Raw genomic sequence first — 25011 nt, forward strand, 5'->3', positions numbered from 1 at the left:
AGAGTCTTAACTTTGATAAAGAATATCTCTTTGGTTTTGAGACTTTAGTCTTTGCAACTTCAGGGATCTTATCTATTCACCAACAGCTTGTAACACTCCAAAGAGAAAGGAAAACTTGAAATCGCATCATATGACCCCTTTAACAAACATCCTCGCTGGTCACAAACACTCCATTCCACTCTGATATGATTCACAGTTTGTCTGGATTTTTACTCGGCTGTTTAGAAACACATCATATTTTTCACTCCAAGCCGACAAAAACACCAGAGAGTGTTCTGTTTTGAGTTTTCCACTAGAAATAATTTGAAGCCAAGAACAAAACATCAAAACGTCCATTAAACACGGGCAATCCAATTGAATTAGCGTAATAACATTGTCTTGGTTTATTGAAGCTCAATTCAAACTGAGTGTAGAGTGAAATGCAGCTTCCTTCGCGGCAGATGTTGGCAATCGTTTTGTCAGCAGCATTCAGCTTGAATTTCAACCAGTTTTTGCTTTCCTCTCTGTTTTTTTTTTGTTTTTTGTTTTCTTTTGAGGAATTGTGATCCAGAAGGTCACCTCTGTCTGAGCTTAACGTCTATTATTGGGAGTTAAGCATGATACTTTGAAAACATGATCATGCTGTTGATCAGAGAAACAGAACCTCTTTCAATAAGTCTACTCTTAAACCCGTCCGTCCCGCAACAGGAGGAAAATTTGAATGAAAGATAGAAAGGAGAGTAATTATCAGTTATATCACAGAGAGCAATCTCTCATAGACCAGTATGAAAACAAACCCATAATCATGTGTGTTTTGACAGACCTGTTCCCACGGTCAATAATCATAAACCATCCACTCGCCATGCTCGATAATATTTGTAGAAATATGAAAAGACTGGCCATTTTTCCATCAAGTCTGTAGTTTTTATTCATTTTATTCTCATAAAATGCACTTATTAGGTTAATTAGTCTAGTATTCCCACCATATATTGTGTTTATGCAGTCAGAAATAGTGAAATATGCGGCATATTTCTGTCTTCAGAAATGCCCACAGCTCCATATGGGCTGAATCAGTGTTTTCCAGAGCAAATTCAGTGAGTAACATATACAGGCAGACTATAAAGTTACTCATGACACATTCCACTGCTTAACTCCTCTGTAACGCATATGCAGGGAAATTAACTGCTCATTTTGTGGGGTCACACTTAAACACTCTCAGACAGAGTTGCTCTTTTCAAGGATACGTTTTCCCTACAGTCTTCGGCCGATCTGCCTTTGTCTGTTTCGAATCATATTTCTGTAATTCAAAATGGAAACAAAGAGAGAAAGGGGTATTCAGAGAGCTGGGGACACTTACCTGACATTTACATTTATAGTCTTTCACTGCAGCTCTCATTTCAAATATAAACCAAATAATATTCTAACAATTATTTCTGCTAATACAATTTCTGTTTAAATACACATGTACGTAATATTTTTTGAAGAAATTACTACTATGCATTAAATGATTAAAAGTGACTATGAAGACGTTTACACTGTTACAAAAAAAATGAATTTCAAAGAAATTCTGTTAATTTTTGCTGTCACAGGAATAAATTAATGTAAAAATATATAAAATAGATAATAGTTGTTTTAAATTATAATATTAATAATATATAATATAATGCAATATAAATTATTAATAATATATATATATATTTAAAGAAATTAATACTAGGATGCATTAAATTGATCAAAAGTGACAAAAATGTATTTAGAAGAAATTCTGTTCTTTAGCTTTGTGGTCACATGAATAAATTCATTTAAAATGTATTAAAAAAGAAAACAGTTATTTTAAGTTATAATAATATTATAATATAATAATATAAATGTTATATATTATTATATATAATAATTGAATATAAATGTTATAAATTGTGTATACATAAATTGTATAATATAATACATATAATTTTTATTTTATATACAGATATTATTTTTAAAGCATTTTTAACATTTTAAAGGCTTGCTCTATATTATTATCACAGAAAATCATTATTTTTAAGACTCTACCATTCTAATTTGTAATATGTGACCCTGGACCACAAAACCAGTCATAAGGGTCAAAATTGAGACTTATACATCATCTGAAAGCTGAATAAATAAGATTCCCATTGATGTATGGTTTGTTAGGATAGGACAATATTTGGCCGAGATACAACTATTTGAAAATCTGGAATCTGAGGGTGCAAAAAATAAAAAATCTAAATATTGCGAAAATCGCCTTTAAAGTTGTCCTAATGAAGTTCTTAGCAATGCATATTACTAATCAAAAATTACGTTTTAAAGGGGTCCTATTATGCTTTTTCACTTTTTTAATTTTAGTTAGTGTGTAGTGTGTATGTTTGGGCATAAAAAAGATCTAGAAAGTTACAAATCTCAAAGTCCACTCCAAAGGGAGATATTTCGTTTTTTTTAAATCCCTTTTCAAGAACTACAACGAGCGGCTCGTTAGGACTACAGAGTTTGGTTTTCCGGCTTTGTGATATCACAAAGCGGCCCATTAGAATATCATTATAAATAATTCCCGCCTACAGAAATTCTAATGGTTGGGGGGTGGGGAGAGGCGAGGTTGTGGTTAGAATGAGACGACGAAGAATAAGAGCTGCTGCAGAGTTAGTGCATCAGAGAAAACCAAGAAGAAGAGCTGCTGTGCTGTAGCGTCAAATACCCCCGCTCTGCACATTTTGTATGTTTCTCTTATTGCTTCATACGTTTGTTATATTTGACTGTAAGTGCGCAACTCTGTTCCTGAGCATTATAACCCCAATTTGCTATTGTGTGCTGCGCATTTTACTGAGGACAACTTCCACAACACGAGGGAGTACAGTGCCGGATTCTCCCAAAAGCTTTTGTTGAAAGACGGAGCAAGGGGCGGGGCAGTAATGAAACACTGTCTAAGCTGTTCGCCAATCACAACACATTGGGACAGCTAACCAATCACAACACATTTTGTTTTTCGGAAGGCGGACCTTCATCAAAGACAGAACTAATCGGGCCGTTTGTGCCAGGCGGGGGAGAAAGGTATTTTAATAATGTAAATTATGTGAAAAATAATGCGTTTTTCGAACCACCAAGCATGAGAGCATGTTCTAGTACACCCCCAAAACAAAATCAAGACTTTGTAAAAGAGCATAATAGGACCCCTTTAATATATTTACAGTAGGACATTTACAAAATATCTTCATGGAACATGATCTTTACTTAATATCCTAATGATTTTTGGCATAAAAGGAAAATCAATCATTTTGACCCATACAATGTATTTTTGGCTATTGCTACAAATATACCGCAGCGACTTAGGGTCACATATTTAGAAAAGGAGTGTTAAGTTTTTAAATGCTTAAAGATTTTCTAAAGGGTCCTCTTTAAAAAAAAATCAGTGCATACTGTAGAAACAGTTCTTTAAGTTACAGTACCTGATTTTCTTTTTTAAGCCTTAAAATCTGTTTAATGTAGAAGCTGATCTGAAAAATATCTTTTGAGTCTGAGACACAACAGTGTTGAGAACTTCAGACCTGGAGTTTCTCAAAGCAGGGCTACTGTGTGATCACTGCTGATGTTTGTGATCTCTCTGTGCCTTGAAGGGTTTGTCTTTCAGGTCTTTTAATTTCTTAAACACATACCTACATCTGTAGCCAGAGGTCGTTAGAGCTCCAGAACAATCTGGAGACGTTAATTCAATTTGCATTCTATCCAAAGGAAATGCTGATCTTCCTCTGCAGAAGCCCTGAGGGATACACCGCTGACTGCGTTCTTACATACTTCTGTCTGCTTTGAATTCCTGAGCATAAATCCTCCCCGGGGGAAAGTTGAATGGGAAGATCAACAATCCCTCCTCACTGTTGCGACTGATGTGTGCCATCACATTGCGCTTCAAAAGGGCTTCAGGCCCAAAGCAAACTCAGCTTCCTGATCATTTCAGTCTGTGGCATCATAAGATGAGTTGAGGCGATGGGATGGATGATCCAGACGTCTGCTGGAAGAGTATATAGAGACTATAGGAAATGGTCAGGGACTAGACGACTCCGTTCTTTACTAAAGTTTCTCCAAAACAACTTTGGAGCAACTTTTAAGTTTTTCATAAGAATATTTAAACCCCCATCTGAAACAGTATTAACATATGATTACTCATGTTAAAGGGGTAGTTCATCCAAAAAATAGCCAATTAATATTTTCTATATTTAATACAATCACACTGGTGTGATTATAACATTCAGTGCATCAAATCATCAGCTGCTAAATTCAAATCTGCGTTTGCTGGCTGGCGCTGAGACCGATACAGACGCGTTTTTACAGCACTGCGCATTTACCAATCACAAACAATGTTGTTGAGCTTATGAATGCAATGACCAATCAGAGGTGTCCAGATGAGTCATCGCTAAAATGCTGGTGTTTTCTTCATTCGCTCGCTGAATGAATACCTCTACAAATTGCAAATGTGTGTACGAATCTGTAAGATATTATTTTCATAGTGTAAACAGCTTCAGTGATTTTAATGGGAGTTTTTGAGAGTGCTTGAACTAGACTGTCAGTGAAAATGTTCTTTGATAATGTCTCTGCTCTCTTTCTGTACAATGAAAGCGTTATGATTAGTAGCCTAACTTGCAATGTTTTTATTCACATTAACTTTCAATGTTAAATTCACATTAAATATAAACTCAGTCGTATTAAAATATGTTATGGCATGACATCCATATCTGTTAATTAAGTAAACAGACAGGTTTTTATGCATAGTTAATAGATTACATTATTAGGTTACTTTGACCATCGCCCATTACAGATCAACATAATCTGTAAGGTGAGAATCAAGATATTTCATGATATAGTTAATGCGTTTGGGGATGTTTCGAATAAAAAGGGAAAAAGAAATAAAACATACGTGCTGTTGTGGCTGCTGTGTGTCACATGACGACCCCCCCCCCAACTCATCCCCCCACAAAAATAATGAGTGCATGACGCCCCTGATACTATATTACTCTTGCTATTTTTGTAGTAATGAGTATACTGCATGTGCACAGTAAACAAATATTCAAATTACCTACTGTATTTGCATATTGTTTAGAATATTATATGCCACAATGCAATGTGATCTTCCATTTCCTATGATGAAGGCACTGGATTCAATAAATTATATATAAATAGTTATATTTTGCATTACATTTAGCATTACATATTTTTATTTTTTGAAAGAGAGAAATTAATACTTTTATTCAGCAAGGATATAGTAAAGACTTTTATAATGTTAAAAAAAATCAGTTTCACAATAAATGCTTCAAATACATTTTAATTGTATTTTAAATACAACTCTGGTGAGCATGAAAGACTTCTTTCAAAAAACAGCCTACAAATGCCAATCTTTTATACAGTAGTATGGAGCATCTGAGTGTTCCAAACACTCTCATATTGCAGATGTTTGTGCTTTCTGTAAGGTTGATAATGCAGCTGTGGCGCTCTCTAGTGCACGATCAGAGAGTTTACTAATATTGGAGACTCCCTTTACACTTGATGTAACTGGGTCCAGCTATTTTTGCCTAAAATTATACTTGGACTGATATCTGATTTCAAACTAACATATTTATATATCTGAAAACCCATTACAATTATGTTTTTTTTTTTTTTTTTACACAACTTGGGAATTAAGGCCCTTAACTGAGCCTCTGCCGTTCTCACATTTATTGTGTATATTGTGTACATAGTATACAATTACAGTTAACAACACACATTATACACAATATTATGTATTTGTATATTGTTCATTGTCTGTAAGTTTGTAAAATTGTATAGTGTGTTGGTGATGTAAAAGTAAAAGTGATTTGATATAAAACATCTTGCAGTCCTCCCATCTGCAGCATCCTAACACACGTCCCTTTGCTTTGCAGGACTGTGCAGCTGAACGGAGAGCCCTTGCGTATGGTGGACAATGAGACATTTCCTGAGCTGAAGCCACGGACGCTCAGGGCAGGAAGAACGATAGCCATGCCACCTGTATCTATCGGCTTCTACGTCATCAAGAATATTAACGCTTACGCCTGTCGCAGATAACACACACTGACCGACCTCAGACGATATCCGTGGCCTTCTGCTCTTTTTAGGCTGTGTTCCACATGACGCCCCCCCCCCCCCCAACTCATCCCCCCACAAAAATAATGAGTGCATGACGCCCCTGATACTATATTACTCTTGCTATTTTTGTAGTAATGAGTATACTGCATGTGCACAGTAAACAAATATTCAAATTACCTACTGTATTTGCATATTGTTTAGAATATTATATGCCACAATGCAATGTGATCTTCCATTTCCTATGATGAAGGCACTGGATTCAATAAATTATATATAAATAGTTATATTTTGCATTACATTTAGCATTACATATTTTTATTTTTTGAAAGAGAGAAATTAATACTTTTATTCAGCAAGGATATAGTAAAGACTTTTATAATGTTAAAAAAAATCAGTTTCACAATAAATGCTTCAAATACATTTTAATTGTATTTTAAATACAACTCTGGTGAGCATGAAAGACTTCTTTCAAAAAACAGCCTACAAATGCCAATCTTTTATACAGTAGTATGGAGCATCTGAGTGTTCCAAACACTCTCATATTGCAGATGTTTGTGCTTTCTGTAAGGTTGATAATGCAGCTGTGGCGCTCTCTAGTGCACGATCAGAGAGTTTACTAATATTGGAGACTCCCTTTACACTTGATGTAACTGGGTCCAGCTATTTTTGCCTAAAATTATACTTGGACTGATATTTGATTTCAAACTAACATATTTATATATCTGAAAACCCATTACAATTATGTTTTTTGTTTTTTTTTACAACATCTGAGGATTAAGGCTCCTAACTGAGCCTCTGCAGTTCTCACATTTATTGTGTATATTGTGTACATAGTATACAATTACAGTTAACAACACACATTATACACAATATTATGTATTTGTATATTGTTCATTGTCTGTAAGTTTGTAAAATTGTATAGTGTGTTGGTGATGTAAAAGTAAAAGTGATTTGATATAAAACATCTTGCAGTCCTCCCATCTGCAGCATCCTAACACACGTCCCTTTGCTTTGCAGGACTGTGCAGCTGAACGGAGAGCCCTTGCGTATGGTGGACAATGAGACATTTCCTGAGCTGAAGCCACGGACGCTCAGGGCAGGAAGAACGATAGCCATGCCACCTGTATCTATCGGCTTCTACGTCATCAAGAATATTAACGCTTACGCCTGTCGCAGATAACACACACTGACCGACCTCAGACGATATCCGTGGCCTTCTGCTCTTTTTATAAGCCCACAGAGACGTGGAAAAGACCCCTTCGTTCAAGCAAGGGTTGCACTGAATGCTTCCAACAACATTTCTCCTCTTTTTTTTTTTTTTTTTTACCACAAGAAAAGCTCGACTTGTGGAAAGGGAATGTATTTTGGTTGCCCTTTTGTGTTTTTTGTCACTTTCAGTTGCAGGAGTGTAATGAAGTCTCACGGTGCTCTGTCCCTGACAGCTTTGTAATCCGATGTTGAAGACCAACGTAAGCTATGAACCCAGTGCCAATGTGCGGTTCAGATGCGGTACGATCATTACGAAGCAGATCAATCAGAATGTTCACATTTTCTGCGGCAGTTTTGTGGGGAAATCTGTGCAATGGGTGTAAACATGGTCAAATTTGTTAAACAGATATGACAGCACTTCATTCTCATTGGTAGCTAGAAACATGATCAGATTAGCCAAAATATTTTAATGATGAAAATGCGAAGGACGTAAGTGACAGCCGTTCCAATTCTCCGGGGTTCTGTGGGTGCGGATTCTGTGTGGGCCTGTCTGTCAGCTTAATGTGTTCCTGGATCAACATCCTTGTTGGTTCTTAAACAACATTCCAGCTTAACAGCCAATCAGATTTTAGGGTTAGATTTTAGGGGCTTGAACAATGTTCTTTTCAACCAATCATTTCCCTTGGATTTTAGAGGTAGGTTATCCTTTGGGTTGCAAGTCTTAGAACTATGATTGCTTGCTAGAAATGTTGTTCCAGGACCAACAAAGGAGGTTAATCCTGCTAAATCTCATAGTACAAATAACAGTTTGATCTGAATTACATCTCTCTTGTGTACTTTTTTTGGATTCTGTGGTCTAAAGCCACTCAAAAGGCACAGGTCCAAATCTTGATCTGTAATCTTATTTTTCATCACAGGACAGTAAATATAAACCTCCTATTTAAACCCAGCTTTATAAACTTATAACATTGACCCATGACCTGAAAAATAGCTTGCATCTCTATCCCATGAGTTTTTTCGGTTGCTGCTTTATAATTTTAAACTGTATGACGATGAAGGTACTATATGGGAAGATACAGATGCTTGCTAAATCGTCCTTATATTTCATTGCTAAATTAAAAAAGGAATTACATAATACACAACCATCTTTATGTGATTCGTCAGTTCTCTGAGAAATACTGCTATATATTTATAATGTTTACAAGTTTGACTTCCCATTATAGCTCAGACTCTTTTGAAGGCTGAAAGGAAATAGTAGGGAGTCTTTGAAGGTGTCTCTTTGCTTTATGAAGAACTGTGTATCATACAATTTGTTGCAGTGCTCAGGAAATTAGCTTGTCTATTAGCGTCATGTACACATGCCACTTTTTTTTGTTTTTTTTTGCTGTAACATTGTAAACCTGAGCTTAGTTCTCTAAATTTATTTTGCTACATTAACACTACCTTATTCAGGGGCCCTGGAAAGTGCAAGAAAATTAAGCCTCACTTATAATAATTACTTTAGATCAAAGATATTATATCAGTTCAAGTGGTATTTATTTTTCTAGAACATTACATTTCACAAAAATAATTTTTTTTCAAGTAATTTAAAAAGTCATGGCAAAGACAAGTATCATACATTCTGAAAAACTGCCATTTGGCTTGATATTTTGTAGTTTAGGTTTTTTTAATATTTGTTTTTGAAAACATTTTAAGTGTTGCCAAAGTGTGCAAATACTTTTAGGGCCGCTATAAATCCCATGTACAGTGATTAATTTTTGCTGCTAGCTGTCTAATTAATATTAAGCATGATGAGTGATTAATGTTTTTTTTTTTTGACAAGTACAAACCTTTTGTTATATTAATAAATGTACATACAATTGGTTTTTGATTTAAACTGTGTGCTTTATCGTTCTATAAATATTATTTATATAAATGTATATGTGTGGGTGTGTGTGTGTGTGTGTGTGTGTGTGTGAATTTTGTCCACATTGGCAGAAGATTATATTGTACTTTTTGTAAAACATACAACAGAGACTGATGTTAATGTTTAGCAATGACAATGTCCTTTTAAATTCAAACGTATTGAGTTGCTCACAGTATGCACACATGTGTATCACAATGTTTTATACTTGTATATATTCTTTGGTCACTTATTCACAATGCAAAAATAGTGATTCAGCATTCAAACGGATTATATGAATTCTGTAAAAAGTTTAGTTTTTTTCCCTCCTCGGGCTTGGCTCTTTATACGGTTATGACAGCGTTTGATTTTCCAGGGTCAATAATTCTGTCAGCATCATAATGTTTCTTTAGATTCGCAAGATTCTGTTGTGATTTTAGAGAACTGTAGGGTCTTTGATTTGTGAAATTACCCATTTACAAGCTATTTTCCTTCTTGAATGTTTTTATTGCAAATTTAGAGTTGTTAATATTTTTTCAGTTAAAGAGCATTATTTTATTATGAAAATGGTTGTCTGAATATTATTTTTGTCAAAATATATAAATAAAATATTAGTTAAAATGTTTATTGAAGATCTTGTTTTCGACTTGTTATTTACAATAGTTAATGTATTGAATATTCAATGTGTATATACACTGTAAAAAAAGTTGCTGCCTTAATTTTTTAAGTAAAATAAACTTGTAACGCTGTAACTTGTAAACTTAAACGCTGTTTAAGTCATTTCAACTTAAATGACATTAAAATGGCTTATAAAATGAGTTGAAATAAAATCAAACTCAACTTAAAATAAAGTTGAAAATTGTTTAAAGTAATTGTAGTTGCTGTTAAAGTAATGTAAAACATATGTCATAACTTATTGGTCATATATTTTTTTACATTGTGTGTGTATATATATATATATATATATATATATATATATACACAACGTATAGTATTTATAATATATATTAATTTCAGTAAACGAAAACAAGTCTTCTGTAATTTTACATCTGCGTTAATCTTGGTTTGGAATTTTATTTGGTTTGATATTTAACAAACAAAAATGCGAATAACATTATTCATTTTATTTTATTATTTATTACACTGTAAGTTAGTGACTACTTTGATGGCTCTTGTGGTCTAAATTTTAATAAATTAAAGTAATTATTAATATCTTATGTAATTTTACATCTGAAATATATTCATCTTGGTTTGACAATTAATTTGGTTTGATTTTTAACAGACAAAAATACTAAGAATATTCATTTTATATTTAATTTAATTGTTTTTACAGTGTAAGTTAGTTAGTGTTAGTGAATATTTTGTTGGTTCTTGTGGTCTAAATTTCAGTAAATGAAAGCAATTCTTAATATCTTCTGTAATTTTACATCTGAAATACATTAATCTTGGTTTGACATTTTAATTGGTTTGATATATAACAAAGACAAAAATGCTAAGAACATTATTTTTATTTTATGTATTTATTTTTGCAATGTAAGTTAGTGACAATTTAATGGTCATTGTAGTCTAAATTTCAGTAAGGCAAAAGCCTGCTGGGTCTTGCCAGACTTTGTGACCATTGACCAAGTGTGAAAGAGTATGAATTATGAATCCAGGCTCTTTCAGCCTTCAAAAGAGTCTGGGCTATGGGGAACTTCAAATTTTTAAACATTACAAATATGTATTATATTAGTACTATATTATAGTTCAAATATAGTATTTATATACATATGTAAATGAAAACTGTTCAAGTACGAGCAGTGTATGACTATTTAAGAGACTGTCCTGTGACATAGAGGCTGAATTGTAGTATTCCAGCACATGTTCAGGAGTGCAAGATAGCAGGATAAAAGCAAGCTAAGAGCTCAGTGATTTATACATGGGCTTGAACACAAAGAAGTACAGAAATAAATTGTGACAGTGCGCTGCAATGTGTAACCCAAGACCGAGAGCTTTATGTCCCATCAGGTCAGGAGGAGATCATCAGCTCACTAGTCTTCAAAGGCCCGGCAGGGTCCTCATCCCAGCACTGGAGGGGTCACAAAGGGAAGGAGCCAATGTGTACATCAGCAGATGTTCCCTTTCCAAGCAGCTGGGACAAGACTTTGTTGAAGAATGAGAGTGAACTGTGGTGTCAGAACAATCGTGTGCAGTAAGTGATGAGAACCATTTGCACCTGAATGAGACTCTTATAGGGGATTTTGATCTCTTCTCATCAAAGCTGGTTCAAGACATGTTTTAAATGTAGATGCATTATGTATTTAGAGCAAACCAAAATATGTTGCCTTGGCGTGGTCATTAAATTTATATGCTAACTCCAGGCAATAAAAAATTTAAATCATGCTATAAAACAAAACATGTCTGCAGTTCACATGTGGTTTATCTTAAAAGACTCAACATGGTTCACGCATAAACAAAATCCAGACTCATTCACACTTGGTCAAGAGTCACAAAGTCTGACGAGACCCAGCAGGCTTTTACATATTTACTGAATTTTAGACCACAAGAACCATCAAAGTACTACATTTCACTAGCTTACAATAAAATAAAATACAAAAAAATAATAATTTTCTTCGCATTTTTGCCTTTGTTTCATATCAAACCAAATAAAATATCAAACCAAGATTAATTTATTTGAGATTTAAAAGTACATATTAATAATTATTTTTATTTAATGAAATTTAGACCACAAGAACCATCGTAGTCATTAACATTCATTAACTTACACTGCATAAAATAAAATAAAATGTAAAATGAATAATTTTCTTAGCATTTTTGTTTTTGTAAAATATCAAACCAAATAAAAAAGTCTAGCCAATTTATTTGAGATGCAAAATTGCATAAGATATGGCAAATTACTAATATATTTGGAACATGAAAGTGTGAATTTTACATGTAAAAATAAAATTATAAAAATAATCAAAACATCATGTTTTATATACTTTTTTTTTTAAATCTGTGGGAGCAGTTTTGTTTTGCCAAAGCAAAATGTCCTGACTGACCTGCAACCTTGGTTTAATTATGAATATGCATGATCCTCGTGAAGCAAGCAGGTAGGTCTTTGTCATCTGATCAAAGCTGACAATCAGCAGCATGGATTCATATACAGACATAATGAAGTGTGACATTTCATTCTCTGTATATGCTGTGGACTGCAGTTCTGCAAAGAGTCAAAACTACCTTTGCGTGTCTTCCCCGGCTTTGCCATACACACTGTAACCAAACCCAGCGTGAAAATGTTTATACTTTTGACCCTATTTGGAATAGCCAGAACCCATCCCCCTTGAACCAAGATGGAGGATTTCATGATGTTTATACTCAGGACTGCCAACTTTTGATTTCAGCTTGGAGTGAGAATTCCAAGCTGAAATCAAGAAATCAAATCGAGAAATTAAAAAAAATAAATATGATGTGATTTCAAGTTTTCGTTTCTCTTTGGACAAGCTGATTGTGCATAGATAAGATCACTGAAGTTGCAAAGACTAAAGTCTCAAAACCAAAGAGATATTCTTTATCAAAGTTAAGACTCTGCCACGCCCCCCTAAAACAGCTCGTTCTAACACGCCCACACATATCTACCTCACTATGTGGAAATATTAGCATAATGCCGCCCAAATGTGCACGCAAAGAAAGAAGGCGTGGTTTCAGTAACCGCAGTTAGTGTTGAAGCAGCATGTCAGGGAGACACTGTGTGTTTCTAGGCAAAAGCAAAAGCACTTTATTTGGCCTTCCGAAAGTAGATGCATTTAGGAATCTTTAAGATTACTTACGTAATCCGTTTAAATATTCACTAATAATATTTTATTTTAAAATACACGTACAATTAGGAGTTAATTTGTGCAAATGTCACGAATTACGTGAATCACGTAAATGATCAAAACGGTCGTCGAGTAGTTTGCATCAAAGAATATTACTGTTGGTTATTTAACATTTCTGTTGTAAAACAGCTGTCAAATAATAAACGTTTTCCTACTTACCTCACACTCTTTCACTGTTAACAAATGCCGTGGTGTCGCGCTGGAACAGTAAAGCCCCGCCCTTCTTTGATTTGATTGGCCATCTAAATCATTCTGACATTGACGAGCGCTGTCTGGAGTTTTTATTTTATTTAAATTTTTTATCATAAATAAATATTGAATTTGGCAGGGACATTTTTCTAGTGTCAATTGCGTGAGTCTCAACTAAGTAACGTAATTAGTTACTTTTTTAATGGAGTAACGCAATATTGTAATGCATTACTTTTAAAAGTAACTTTCCCCAACACTGGTCATTTCTTTATCGTAATTGTGAAGTGCTGAGTGAAAATTGTTTCTACACCAAATCAATTTTTTTGTGTAGATTTTTCAAAGATAACGTGAAAAAGAAAGGAAGGAAGAAAGAAAGAAAGGTCTGAATGAGATTATTATATGAACGAGTAGCCTAATAAAGGAGTCACGCGCTTTAGATCCGCCGCGCATGATCTGAATTCCAGACGTGACTCGCGCTCACTGCTGATCATCAAATCACGTGACACACCTCTCTCTCTCTCTCTCTCTCTCTCTCACACACACACACACACATTAATACGGAAGCGCTGCAGCAGTTCAGAGCGGATGAGCAACGTTTGTTCTGTGGTATATAACTGAGTCAAGATTCGGGCGCAGTGATACTCTTCTGCTCTTGAAGCGAACCTTAAAATATTACGTTTACTTTCTTAAAACATGTGTGGGTTAGAAGAGTAAGTGAAAAAAGTTCGTGAGCTTTAGTTTCGTCCTGGAGGAACCGAGAGGTTTGGCTTTCTGCTGCCGTTTAGAAGCGACCGCAGTATCATCCTATTGGGTATTGTGTACTTGTTTACATTGTATTATAATTTGGAACAATTCCTACTGAAAAGATTAAGGAAGTAGTATGGGGAGCGATATTCATTTAAAATTCCTTTTGGTGTCTTACAAGAGTGTTTATCCTGTTAGGAGTCATACATCTAAAATGCATAGCTATATTCTTTTGTGTAAGTTGCTGTTAAAGGACTGGTAAAGTACAAGTAGATTTTGTTGAATAGGTGCATTGAGAGAATGATGTTTAAATGAAGCCATGTTAGAATTATGCAAAGTGACTGAAACAGTGTTACTGGGATGAACTCTTCTTCTAACAATTGCATTTGTGTTCAGGTCAAATGAAGTGTCTTCTGGTGGCCAACGAGAGCGCAGAGGTTCTGTTCTACTGGACTGACACTGAGTTCGAGCAGCAGGTTCAGAAGCAGTATGGAGTTTCCCAGGAAGAAGGAGAAGGAGTGAGACCGATGCTCCAAATGAATGCTGTTTGAAAATGATTTAGTATAATTATTATTTTATGTTAAATAAAATTGTGTTATGCCTGCGTTAGACATACGTGGATATAAGTGTGGAATATTGGAACAAATTACTCTAGACAAACATTTATGTCTTTGTTTATTGCTGAAGTGTGTTGAAATTTCTTCTTCTGCATTCTACTGTACGGACGTAAATTTACTTTCCCTTCAGCCTGAGGCTGATTCATTTCACTTTTGGTGTGAAAAGGCTTTTATATTTGCCAAAAATATTACTTTTTAAATTTAAAAACAAACAAGCAAGCCCTGTCCAGATTTAAAAAGTAACGCAAAAGTAACGTAACGCATTACTTTCCATAAAAAGTAACTAAGTAACGTAATTAGTTACTTTTTTAATGGAGTAACGCAATATTGTAATGCATTACTTTTAAAAGTAACTTTCCCCAACACTGGCCATTTCTTTATCGTAATTGTGAAGTGCTGAGTGAAAATTGTTTCTACACCAAATCAATTTTTTTGTGTAGATTTTTCAAAGATAACGTGAAAAAGAAAGGAAGGAAGAAAGAAAGAAAGGTCTGAATGAGATTATTATATGAACGAGTAGCCTAATAAAGGAGTCACGCGCTTTAGATCCGCCGCGCATGATCTGAATTCCAGACGTGACTCGCGCTCACTGCTGATCATCAAATCACGTGACACACCTCTCTCTCTCTCTCTCTCTCTCTCTCACACACACACACACACATTAATACGGAAGCGCTGCAGCAGTTCAGAGCGGATGAGCAACGTTTGTTCTGTGGTATATAACTGAGTCAAGATTCGGGCGCAGTGATACTCTTCTGCTCTTGAAGCGAACCTTAAAATATTACGTTTACTTTCTTAAAACATGTGTGGGTTAGAAGAGTAAGTGAAAAAAGTTCGTGAGCTTTAGTTTCGTCCTGGAGGAACCGAGAGGTTTGGCTTTCTGCTGCCGTTTAGAAGCGACCGCAGTATCATCCTATTGGGTATTGTGTACTTGTTTACATTGTATTATAATTTGGAACAATTCCTACTGAAAAGATTAAGGAAGTAGTATGGGGAGCGATATTCATTTAAAATTCCTTTTGGTGTCTTACAAGAGTGTTTATCCTGTTAGGAGTCATACATCTAAAATGCATAGCTATATTCTTTTGTGTAATACAGGAATCCATTACAAATTATTAGGCTATTGTTAAGGACTGGTAAAGTACAAGTAGATTTTGTTGAATAGGTGCATTGAGAGAATGATGTTTAAATGAAGCCATGTTAGAATTATGCAAAGTGACTGAAACAGTGTTACTGGGATGAACTCTTCTTCTAACAATTGCATTTGTGTTCAGGTCAAATGAAGTGTCTTCTGGTGGCCAACGAGAGCGCAGAGGTTCTGTTCTACTGGACTGACACTGAGTTCGAGCAGCAGGTTCAGAAGCAGTATGGAGTTTCCCAGGAAGAAGGAGAAGGAGTGAGACCGATGCTCCAAATGAATGCTGTTTGAAAATGATTTAGTATAATTATTATTTTATGTTAAATAAAATTGTGTTATGCCTGCGTTAGACATACGTGGATATAAGTGTGGAATATTGGATGGTTATTAATATTATTTTTATATGTGTTCTCAGCTACCTGCTTTTGAAGACAGCATTAACACTCTCTTCGCACCCATCATCATCTCCTGTAGCACCATGGTGGACCGACTCATGGACAATTACACCTCCTTCAGCACAGAAAACAATCATATCTATGTTCTGCATCAGGTAATCCACAGCAATATGAAAGAGTCATCTGATCTAACACTAGATCAGCACTCATTCAATGAATGAATTGTACAATATTTAGTACAATACTTAGGAAATATTGTACTATGTAAGTCATATTTTATAAATTACATTTTTATATCGTGTGTGAGTTGTGTACATATGTTTTTACACTATATAAAATACAGGACTTAAACATTATAAGAAGTTATAATCAAATATATCTTAATATGTATATATAAAAAAAGTGACGTGACATGTGGCCAAGTATGGTTACCCATACTTGGAGAATTAGTGCTCTGCATTTAACCCATCCTTAGTGCACACACACAGCAGTGAACACACACACACCCGGAGCAGTTGGGGGTTCGGTGCCTTGCTCAAGGGCACCTCAGTCGTGGTATTGAAGGTGGAAGAAAGAGCTGTACATTCACTCCCCCCACCTACAATCCCTGCCGGACCTGAGACTCGAACCTGCAACATTTGTGTTACAAGTCCGACTCTCTAACCATACTTTCCGTACCCACTGTGTGTGTGTGTGTGTGTGTGTGTGTATATATATATATATATATATTTGTAAGAAATATTTTTCAATGAAATAATTATATATGTATAAGATATAGGTTTATATAAACCTAATATATGCATTATTTAATTAAATGTATCAATATAAATTATATTTTTACAGATCCCCACTTTTTTTTTTAAAGATGTTCTATGTATTTTTCTTTTCTGTACTTATGCTATAATGTATCTCCTCAACTTTTCAAATCATTAAATTCAGTCTGCCACCAAAATCCTGATGTCTTCTGCTCTCTGTCATGCAGTTTGAGGAATGTCTCTACATTGCTGTGAATGGAGACGGAGATGAGACCGAGGAGGATTTAAAGAGAAAGATCTATGTGATGAAGAAACTCATAGAAATCATGTTTGGCATGGTGACTCTCAGCGGTGCCCTCTTGAGGAAAGAGTGAGAACTGCACTTTCAGTACAACACCAGATTTTAAGACATACTGTAAAATAGTACAAATAGTCTCATTGCATTTCACATCATATTATATTTTTTTTAAACCAAAGACTGTTGTAATAGCCTTTGAACTGAAACCTGAACAGAAAAAAAAAAAACTTTTATTTTTTTATGGTCCTTTTATTTGTCAGAATGCGCCCTCGAGATACAGAGCAAAGGAACCGGTTGTGGAAGAAGCTGCGAAGCCTCTTGGAAACATACAGCCGCTTGCGAGAGAATGACCAAAGCTTTTTAGTGGAGGTGTGTGCAAGTGCTAGTTTTATTAGTAGCATGCTAGTTTTAGTTTTCAATCACACATGAGTTCTCTGCCTCTGTTCAGGCGGTGGAAAGGTTGATCCACCCGACCCTTTGTGAGCAGTGCATCGAGTTTCTGGAGCGTCGACTGGTGCAGCAGATCAACAGCAACATGGACAGAGCGGGCGAGGAGGTGCTACACGCTTTCATACTGGTGCAAACCAAAATGCTGGCCTTCTACTCCAGGTACAGTGAGATCAAGATGTTTTGACCACAACATCAGAAGGAAGTGACAAGATCTGTAGGAAGTTCTACAGAGAACTTTGAAGCAATCTCTGATTTCTTACGTTTGTGCAGTCGAAGTGCCAGCAGTCTATCCAACTCTGATCTTCTGGCTCTGATCATCCTGGTGCAGGATCTCTATCCCAGCAAAACTGGCCTAGATGACACTCCTGAGGTTTGATATCTCTTGCTTGAAGACACAGTATGTTTGTTGTTGTTTTTTCATTAATGCCTTAAACAATTTCTGTATACTTAGGAGTTAGAGAACAGTTCAATTCCAGATGTGTTCTACACACCAGAGCCCTCTCCGCCTGAACGGGAATCAGGTGAGTAGACTTCATATCTAATGCAATGACATTCAGACATGTGTTTGCTAAAATATTGAAATGCGCCAAGAGTGATTGGTATTATATAAATACAAGCCACATATGTGAATTTTCTTATGTTTTGAATGCATAGTCCGACCAAGAGGTGACAGTCCTCCTGTCTTCCAGTTTGTAGATCCCGATGTTCAGGTGAGATGTCTGTTTTTCACCTCTCTGTTGCCCTAAAAGTAATATGATCTGATAATGTACACTACTGTTCAAAATTTTGTAGGTCAGTAATATTACAAAAGATTGCGATTTCAAATAAATGCCTTGTTTAAATGTTCTTTAAACTTTATTCATCAAAGAATCCTGAGAAAAAAAACAAACATTTCCACACTTGATTAAGCTAAACGTTTATTGAGCATCAATTCAGCATATTAGAATGATTTCTGAAGGAAAAGGGAAACAATTAAAGCAATATTTTAGTTATTCTGAGTGGTGCTTAGATTATTTTAATTAATGACTCAAATAAACATTCTTAAGAATTTTTTTTGCCACTTTATAAAATAGTACTCTCACATTATAATAACATATAATCTAAAATATCTCATATAAAATGGATTAAAAGAAAGAAATATTTTTTTAGAGTATATATATATATATATATATATATATAATATTACGCACACATTTATATAACCTAATACAGTACATTTATGCTTCTTGAGCACCAACTCAGCATATTAGAATGATTTTTAAAGGATCATGTGCCACTGGAGTACTGATGCTGAAAATTCAACTTTGCATTGTATTTGAAATGTATTTAAATCAAACGTTTTAAATTGTAATAACATTTTACAATATTCCTGTTTTGATTGACTGATTGTTTATTTTTTGATCAAATAAATGAAGCAATAAATCAAAAACATAATCGTACCAGCCATTCAAGCTTTTGAATTGTAGTGTATATAATGTGAAATTTGTATTTATAGCGGAGAAGTTTCTCACATATCTAATGTCTTATGATTTTAGATGGCCGAGGACAGTCTGCAAACTCTTGAAGTTCCAACCTCTGACCCTTCAGCCCCATCCAGAGTATTCCTGGAAGCCAAAGAGTGTCCCATGATGCCTCACTCCATGTATTGCCTATCTCTCTGTCCCGGAATAACAGTTGTGCTGCTCACGAAGGTGACAGTCTTTCTGAATGTCATGCATTCTCTGTCAACATTATTAGTCCTCTAAAGCAAAGAAAATTTCTTCTTCTATTTATATCATATTATTTTGAAGAGCACATTTGTACAGACAAATGTTTTTGCTTCCATTGAAGTACAAGATGCGATTTGGATCATTCTCAAATCATTCTGAATAACATGATTATGTAGGGTTTACATAAATGCGCTGAGATGCAAGTACATTTTTCCATTTTAATTATACATGCATATCAACAGATTCCCAACAGTCATGTGGCAGTGTCTGCTTACTGCTTTCTGGAAACCTTTGTGAAGCTGGAGAAGAGGTTATGTGAGGGGCATGAAGGGGCCGCGGCCATGCGGGGTCAGCCCTCTATCCAGGAGCAGCGGAGCAAACTGGAGAAGTTCATCAAAGCCTGGGCCAGCATGGACATTCAGGTCAGTGGACAACAGAGCACACACTTCATCAATTCCATAGTGTCACACTATACAGTGTGCTAGAATTAGGGATGGAATTTAAATGAGAGATTCAAAATGTAACAGTTTGGCTTTATATTTCAAGTCTGAATGATTCCATTAACAATTAATTTAGTACTTTTGAGAAAGCACTTTAGGAGTGCTTTGATCCTAATTGATCCTAACAGTATTTTGATTAAAGAAAAGTATTGAACAAAAATGTGTTTAAACTTTTTTTTCCATCATTAATAAAACAATAAAAAAATAACAAAAAAAATAAAAAACCGTTCTAAATTAAAAATGAAAGTCATGGAAATTCCTATACTAAATATATTTAAATTTTTTTTCTAGTTACACTACTGTTCAAAATTTTGAGGTTGGTAAGATTTAAAAAAAATGTTTTTAAGTCCCTTATTCCCATCAAGGCTCCATCTATTCGATCAAAAACACAGTGGGAACAATAATATTGTGAAATATGGTAAAATTTAAAATAACTTCTTTCTATTTGAATATATTTTCAAATCTAATTTATTCCTATGAATTTTCAGCATCATTACTCCAGTTTTCATTGTCACATGATCCTTCAGAAATCATTCTAATATGCTAAGTTGGTGCTCAAGAAATATTTCTTATTATCATGTTGAAAAGAGTTGTGCTGCTTAATATTTTTTCGTGAAAACTGTGATACGTTTTTTTTTCTGGATTCTTTGATGAATAGAAAGTTCAAAAGAACAGAGACTGTTTTTGAGACTGAAATCTTTTGTAACATTGTATTGATTTATGCTGTTCTTTTGTGTAAATGTGTTTGCTGTCACTTTCGATCAATTTGTTGCATTCTTGATGAATAAAAGTATTAATAATTAATACTTAAAAAGAACAAACTGATCTCAAAATTTTGAATGGTAGTGCGTTCTGTGTGTGTGTGGACTGGAGACATTTGCAGACTAAATTGTATATTTAAATCTATAAATTACAAGAATTTTGTACCTGACATTCAAAAATAAAGGCAAATTTCCCCCAGCATCCTCCATAAATCAAGAACAACTGGAAGTCTTTGGAGAAGAAATTATGGGAACCCTGTTGCTATAATGGCATCTTGACTCTTCATTTATGTGTTCAGACCTCCCAACTTCAAAATGTGTGGACAGACTTTAAGAACAAGGCATTCAGCAGATCAGGATCTGGATTCACAAGGGAGTGAGTGCTATTCTCAAAACTGGCATTGCTATAGGGAATGTTGCTAAATTCAAATATAAAACTCACGTTTTATTTGTTGTTGCAGTTTGCTGCCCTCTTGTCGAAACATGAAGACTCAGTTGTGTGGCGTGTACAGGCAGTTTTTTGCAACCGAGTGCATGGGCAGCAGTCAGCGATTGGCTCCTCATCTGCAAGAGCGAGCTCTGAACATGGTCCAGTATGTGTGAACAGACACCTCTATAGTACTGATGAATCTTAATTTTGATGTGCCTTAATGTGAAATCACTGTTTTCTTCCATTTGTTGCAGAGAGAAGTTGATGCACTGGAAGGATTTTCTGCTGGTGAAAAGCAAAAGGAATATCACAATGGTGTCATATCCTACAGACTTTAAGAACAAGGCATTCAGCAGATCAGGATCTGGATTCACAAGGGAGTGAGTGCTATTCTCAAAACTGGCATTGCTATAGGGAATGTTGCTAAATTCAAATATAAAACTCACGTTTTATTTGTTGTTGCAGTTTGCTGCCCTCTTGTCGAAACATGAAGACTCAGTTGTGTGGCGTGTACAGGCAGTTTTTTGCAACCGAGTGCATGGGCAGCAGTCAGCGATTGGCTCCTCATCTGCAAGAGCGAGCTCTGAACATGGTCCAGTATGTGTGAACAGACACCTCTATAGTACTGATGAATCTTAATTTTGATGTGCCTTAATGTGAAATCACTGTTTTCTTCCATTTGTTGCAGAGAGAAGTTGATGCACTGGAAGGATTTTCTGCTGGTGAAAAGCAAAAGGAATATCACAATGGTGTCATATCCTTTTTTTTTTTCTTTCTAACTTAAGTATTTTGGTAACGTGTCCTCCCTTTATTCTATTTAGATGTGTTGCATTCACACTTCATGAATCATTCTTCTGTTGTCATGTGACATTGTGATAGACTTTAACCATGATCTCACATACCTGGAAGAGTTTCCTGGTCTTATCCACTTTATCTATGTGGATCGTTCAGATGGTCGAATGATTGCACCCTCCCTAAATGTGACTGATCACGCTGTCTCCGAGCTCGGAAAGGGGCCTCTAGCTGACTTCATAAAGAGCAAGGTGTTTTTGTGCTTATAGCATGTCATGCACTATATATTGGAAAGAAATTGGCATATTAGAATGATTTCTGAAGGATCAAGTGACACTGGAGTAATGGCTTCTGAAAATTCAGCTTTGTGTGTCAGGAATAAATTACATTTTAAAATATTTTAAAATGGGAAAAAATATTTAATAATTTCACAATCAATATCATTACTTACTGATCATAATATGCCAGTCTTATCATTAATCTGCGCAGGTTTGGAGTCTTGTGGCAACAGCACAGCAGTACCTGCAAAAGGGTTACACCACCGTCACGCTCCGGGATGGAGATTATTTCTACTGTTACTTCCTATGGTTTGAAAATGAAACGGTAAATCGCAGCTTGTGTCTTCTTTACAATTACTATAATACATGTAATGACAGTTACATGGTCAATATTGATCAGGTTTAAATGTTTTGACAGGGTTACAAACTGGAAGTGATAGACATACCCAGCTCCCCAGACGACGGTGCTCCAGTAGGAATGCTCACCTGTGATTATTACAGGTATAGAAACAAGGAATTCACACAGAAACGATTTTCACTTAAAAGTTACTAGTAAATTTCACAAATAATTACAGAGCAATGGCAAGTAGCACATTGAGTTAAATTTTGAAGTAGAAAGATTGAAATTTAAAACATACTCGTATAATCTTTATAACTTCGAAAAAAAATTTGTTTTACAGTGCAGGTGATAGGAACCCTAACATTTATTGTAGACATAGCACATGACACCAGCTGAACTTTCTTTAATTCATGTATTAATTCATGTATTTTATGTCTGCTCTGTCTACTTTGATGGTGTGATAGGAAACTGCTGCGGTATTACAGCAAAAAACATCAGAACGAAGTGTTGAAGTGTTATGAACTGTTTACTGTGCATCTGGGTGTGATCCCCAGTGAATATATTCTTCAGCACTGCAGTCAGCTGGCCCGTAAGCTGTGGGAGCCCTCCCGTATCCCGCTTCTGTGACCAGCACGGTCCTCAGAGGATTATGGTCCATGCAGCCATGTTCACTTTATTCTGTAGCTATATGATCTGTAATCTATATGGAGAGTTTTCTGAACTTTCTGCACAAGCACTTCTTATTTCAGTTAAGGTGATTTCAGAAAATATTGTGTCGGGAAACCAAACAATATTATGCAAAATTATGTCTGATATTAATGGATTATTTTTGTGAAACCAGGACCAAATATTATAGGACATCACTCCTTTTTTAAGATGTTATTACCAAATTTGATCAGGTATATGGCTCAGCAATGTTAGTTGCATAAGTAGCAGATTAACAGTGAACTTTAAAAGAAAAAAAGAGTACAGTCTTTTATAATTATTGTTTTTAGCGTGATAACAAATTTTGTAAAAAAAACAAACAAAAAAAATCTAAGTATTAAAGCATTCTTAAAGCTTGTATTTTTGCTACTTTAGAGCCACCTACAGTTAAGTGAGTGGAATGTACTGTCGTAAATATAACACTATCATAATTACAGTGGATAGATGTGCACTTTTAATTTTTGGTGCCATAAAACATTCTTGCCTTTTCACGGGATTTCGTGCCCGCTCTCTTCCTAGCACAGGAGTGTGGGAATAATACAAAAAAGGCATTTGCCTCTATTAGAAGTCAGTGTACCATCAGAATGATTTTGAAACGGATATTTCAAGGTAAAAATAAATAAATAAAAATTACACACACTTGTTTTAAAGGAGAAAATTGTGATTTATGTTGCAGTCAAAAATATCAATTTCATGGCAATAGCTGACAATTCCATCCAGAATGTCAGTTCTTTTGTTTTTAGCTGTAGTAACTGATCATGAATGTTGTTACAGAAATAGTCATTATATATTAAAATTTTAGTTCAGCGATTAACTATTGATAATGAAAGTGCATTTGTTATTTACACTCTGCTTTACATTTTAAAAATAAGATATTTCACAGGATTGATTATCACTAACAGGAATACGTAATTTATATTTTGCTGTAATATTGCGTGGCTATATACATAATGTTCTGATAAAAATGTAATCAATTTCCCAAGAAAAATAAATATTAAATTTATTCGAATAAATTATTTTGTCATCTTATATTTAAATGTGTATTATAGAAGCTTTGGCTTTAATTTTTGTAATTTTCTCTTGTTTTAGATGCCTTTGGATATTACTGTATGTTATTGGGTGATGCCTATGTTGTATTTTACCCAAAAATTACACATTTTAGCACATCTTAACCCCAAATTTTAAGATTTTACATGGAAATTATTAATTAAATGAAATTATATTGATACTATTGTCTTGTGAAATTGAAAGTGGCCTACTGAAGTCCAGGTCTCTGGATTGTTTTCTGTTGTTTGCCCACTCTCTTAACTTTTAGAAAAGTAGAACGTTTCTGCCAGGGACGTAGGCAGCAGATGGGCACAGGCCCGCCCTCTCTGATGAAAGAGGTCCGAAAACCAGTCAGTATCTGGTGTGACCACCATTTGCCTCACGCAGTGCAACATCTCCTTCGCATAGAGTTGATCAGGTTGTTGATTGTGGCCTGTGGAATGTTGGTCCACTCCTCTTCAATGGCTGTGCGAAGTTGCTGGATATTGGCATGAACTGAAACACGCTTTCGTATACGCCGATCCAGAGCATCCCAAACATGCTCAATGGGTGACATGTCCGGTGAGTATGCTGGCCATGCAAGAACTGGGATGTTTTCAGCTTCCAGGAATTGTGTACAGATCCTTGCAACATGGGGCTGTGCATTATCATGCTGCAACATGAGGTGATGATCGTGGATGAATGGCACAACAATGGGCCTCAGGATCTCGTCACGGTATATCTGTGCATTCAAAATGCCATCAATAAAATGCACCTGTGTTCATTGTCCATAACATACACCTGCCCATACCATAACCACACCGCCACCATGGGCCACTCGATCCACAACAT

The 25011-nt window shown here is 35.2% G+C and overlaps 2 protein-coding genes across 6 annotated transcripts in view; both read left to right on the forward strand.

Moving 5' to 3' along the window:
- Positions 1 to 6089, forward strand: part of LOC107586094 (inactive heparanase-2-like) — a 79411-nt gene extending 73322 nt beyond the window's left edge. Inside the window, exon 11 of the mRNA XM_016273329.1 lies at positions 5901 to 6089. Within this exon, the coding sequence (XP_016128815.1) occupies positions 5901 to 6063 (163 nt within the window). The 3' untranslated portion in view covers positions 6064 to 6089. The remainder of the gene's footprint in view (positions 1 to 5900) is intronic.
- A 7653-nt stretch (positions 6090 to 13742) lies between these two features.
- Positions 13743 to 25011, forward strand: part of hps1 (HPS1 biogenesis of lysosomal organelles complex 3 subunit 1) — a 17728-nt gene continuing 6459 nt past the window's right edge. For 2 of the 5 annotated variants that reach the window (XM_016273288.1, XM_016273287.1), the window contains exons 1-17: positions 15232 to 15502; positions 15857 to 15978; positions 16136 to 16270; positions 17098 to 17240; positions 17429 to 17537; positions 17617 to 17777; positions 17889 to 17988; positions 18070 to 18139; positions 18273 to 18328; positions 19154 to 19309; positions 19570 to 19749; positions 20888 to 20964; positions 21050 to 21181; positions 21273 to 21338; positions 21917 to 22061; positions 22300 to 22413; positions 22507 to 22589. In XM_016273288.1, coding sequence (XP_016128774.1) covers positions 15862 to 15978; positions 16136 to 16270; positions 17098 to 17240; positions 17429 to 17537; positions 17617 to 17777; positions 17889 to 17988; positions 18070 to 18139; positions 18273 to 18328; positions 19154 to 19309; positions 19570 to 19749; positions 20888 to 20964; positions 21050 to 21181; positions 21273 to 21338; positions 21917 to 22061; positions 22300 to 22413; positions 22507 to 22589 — 1844 coding nt within the window. In that variant the 5' untranslated portion in view covers positions 15232 to 15502; positions 15857 to 15861. Of the gene's footprint in view, positions 14033 to 14361; positions 14484 to 15231; positions 15503 to 15856; positions 15979 to 16135; positions 16271 to 17097; positions 17241 to 17428; positions 17538 to 17616; positions 17778 to 17888; positions 17989 to 18069; positions 18140 to 18272; positions 18329 to 19153; positions 19310 to 19569; positions 19750 to 20887; positions 20965 to 21049; positions 21182 to 21272; positions 21339 to 21916; positions 22062 to 22299; positions 22414 to 22506; positions 22590 to 22773; positions 22822 to 22892; positions 23374 to 25011 lie in introns of those variants that run through there. The other 3 variants (XM_016273286.1, XM_016273285.1, XM_016273289.1) reach the window with 3 other exon arrangements.

This window comes from Sinocyclocheilus grahami, unplaced genomic scaffold, assembly GCF_001515645.1.
Source record: "Sinocyclocheilus grahami isolate Dianchi unplaced genomic scaffold, SAMN03320097.WGS_v1.1 scaffold77.1, whole genome shotgun sequence".
Lineage (NCBI taxonomy): Eukaryota > Metazoa > Chordata > Actinopteri > Cypriniformes > Cyprinidae > Sinocyclocheilus > Sinocyclocheilus grahami.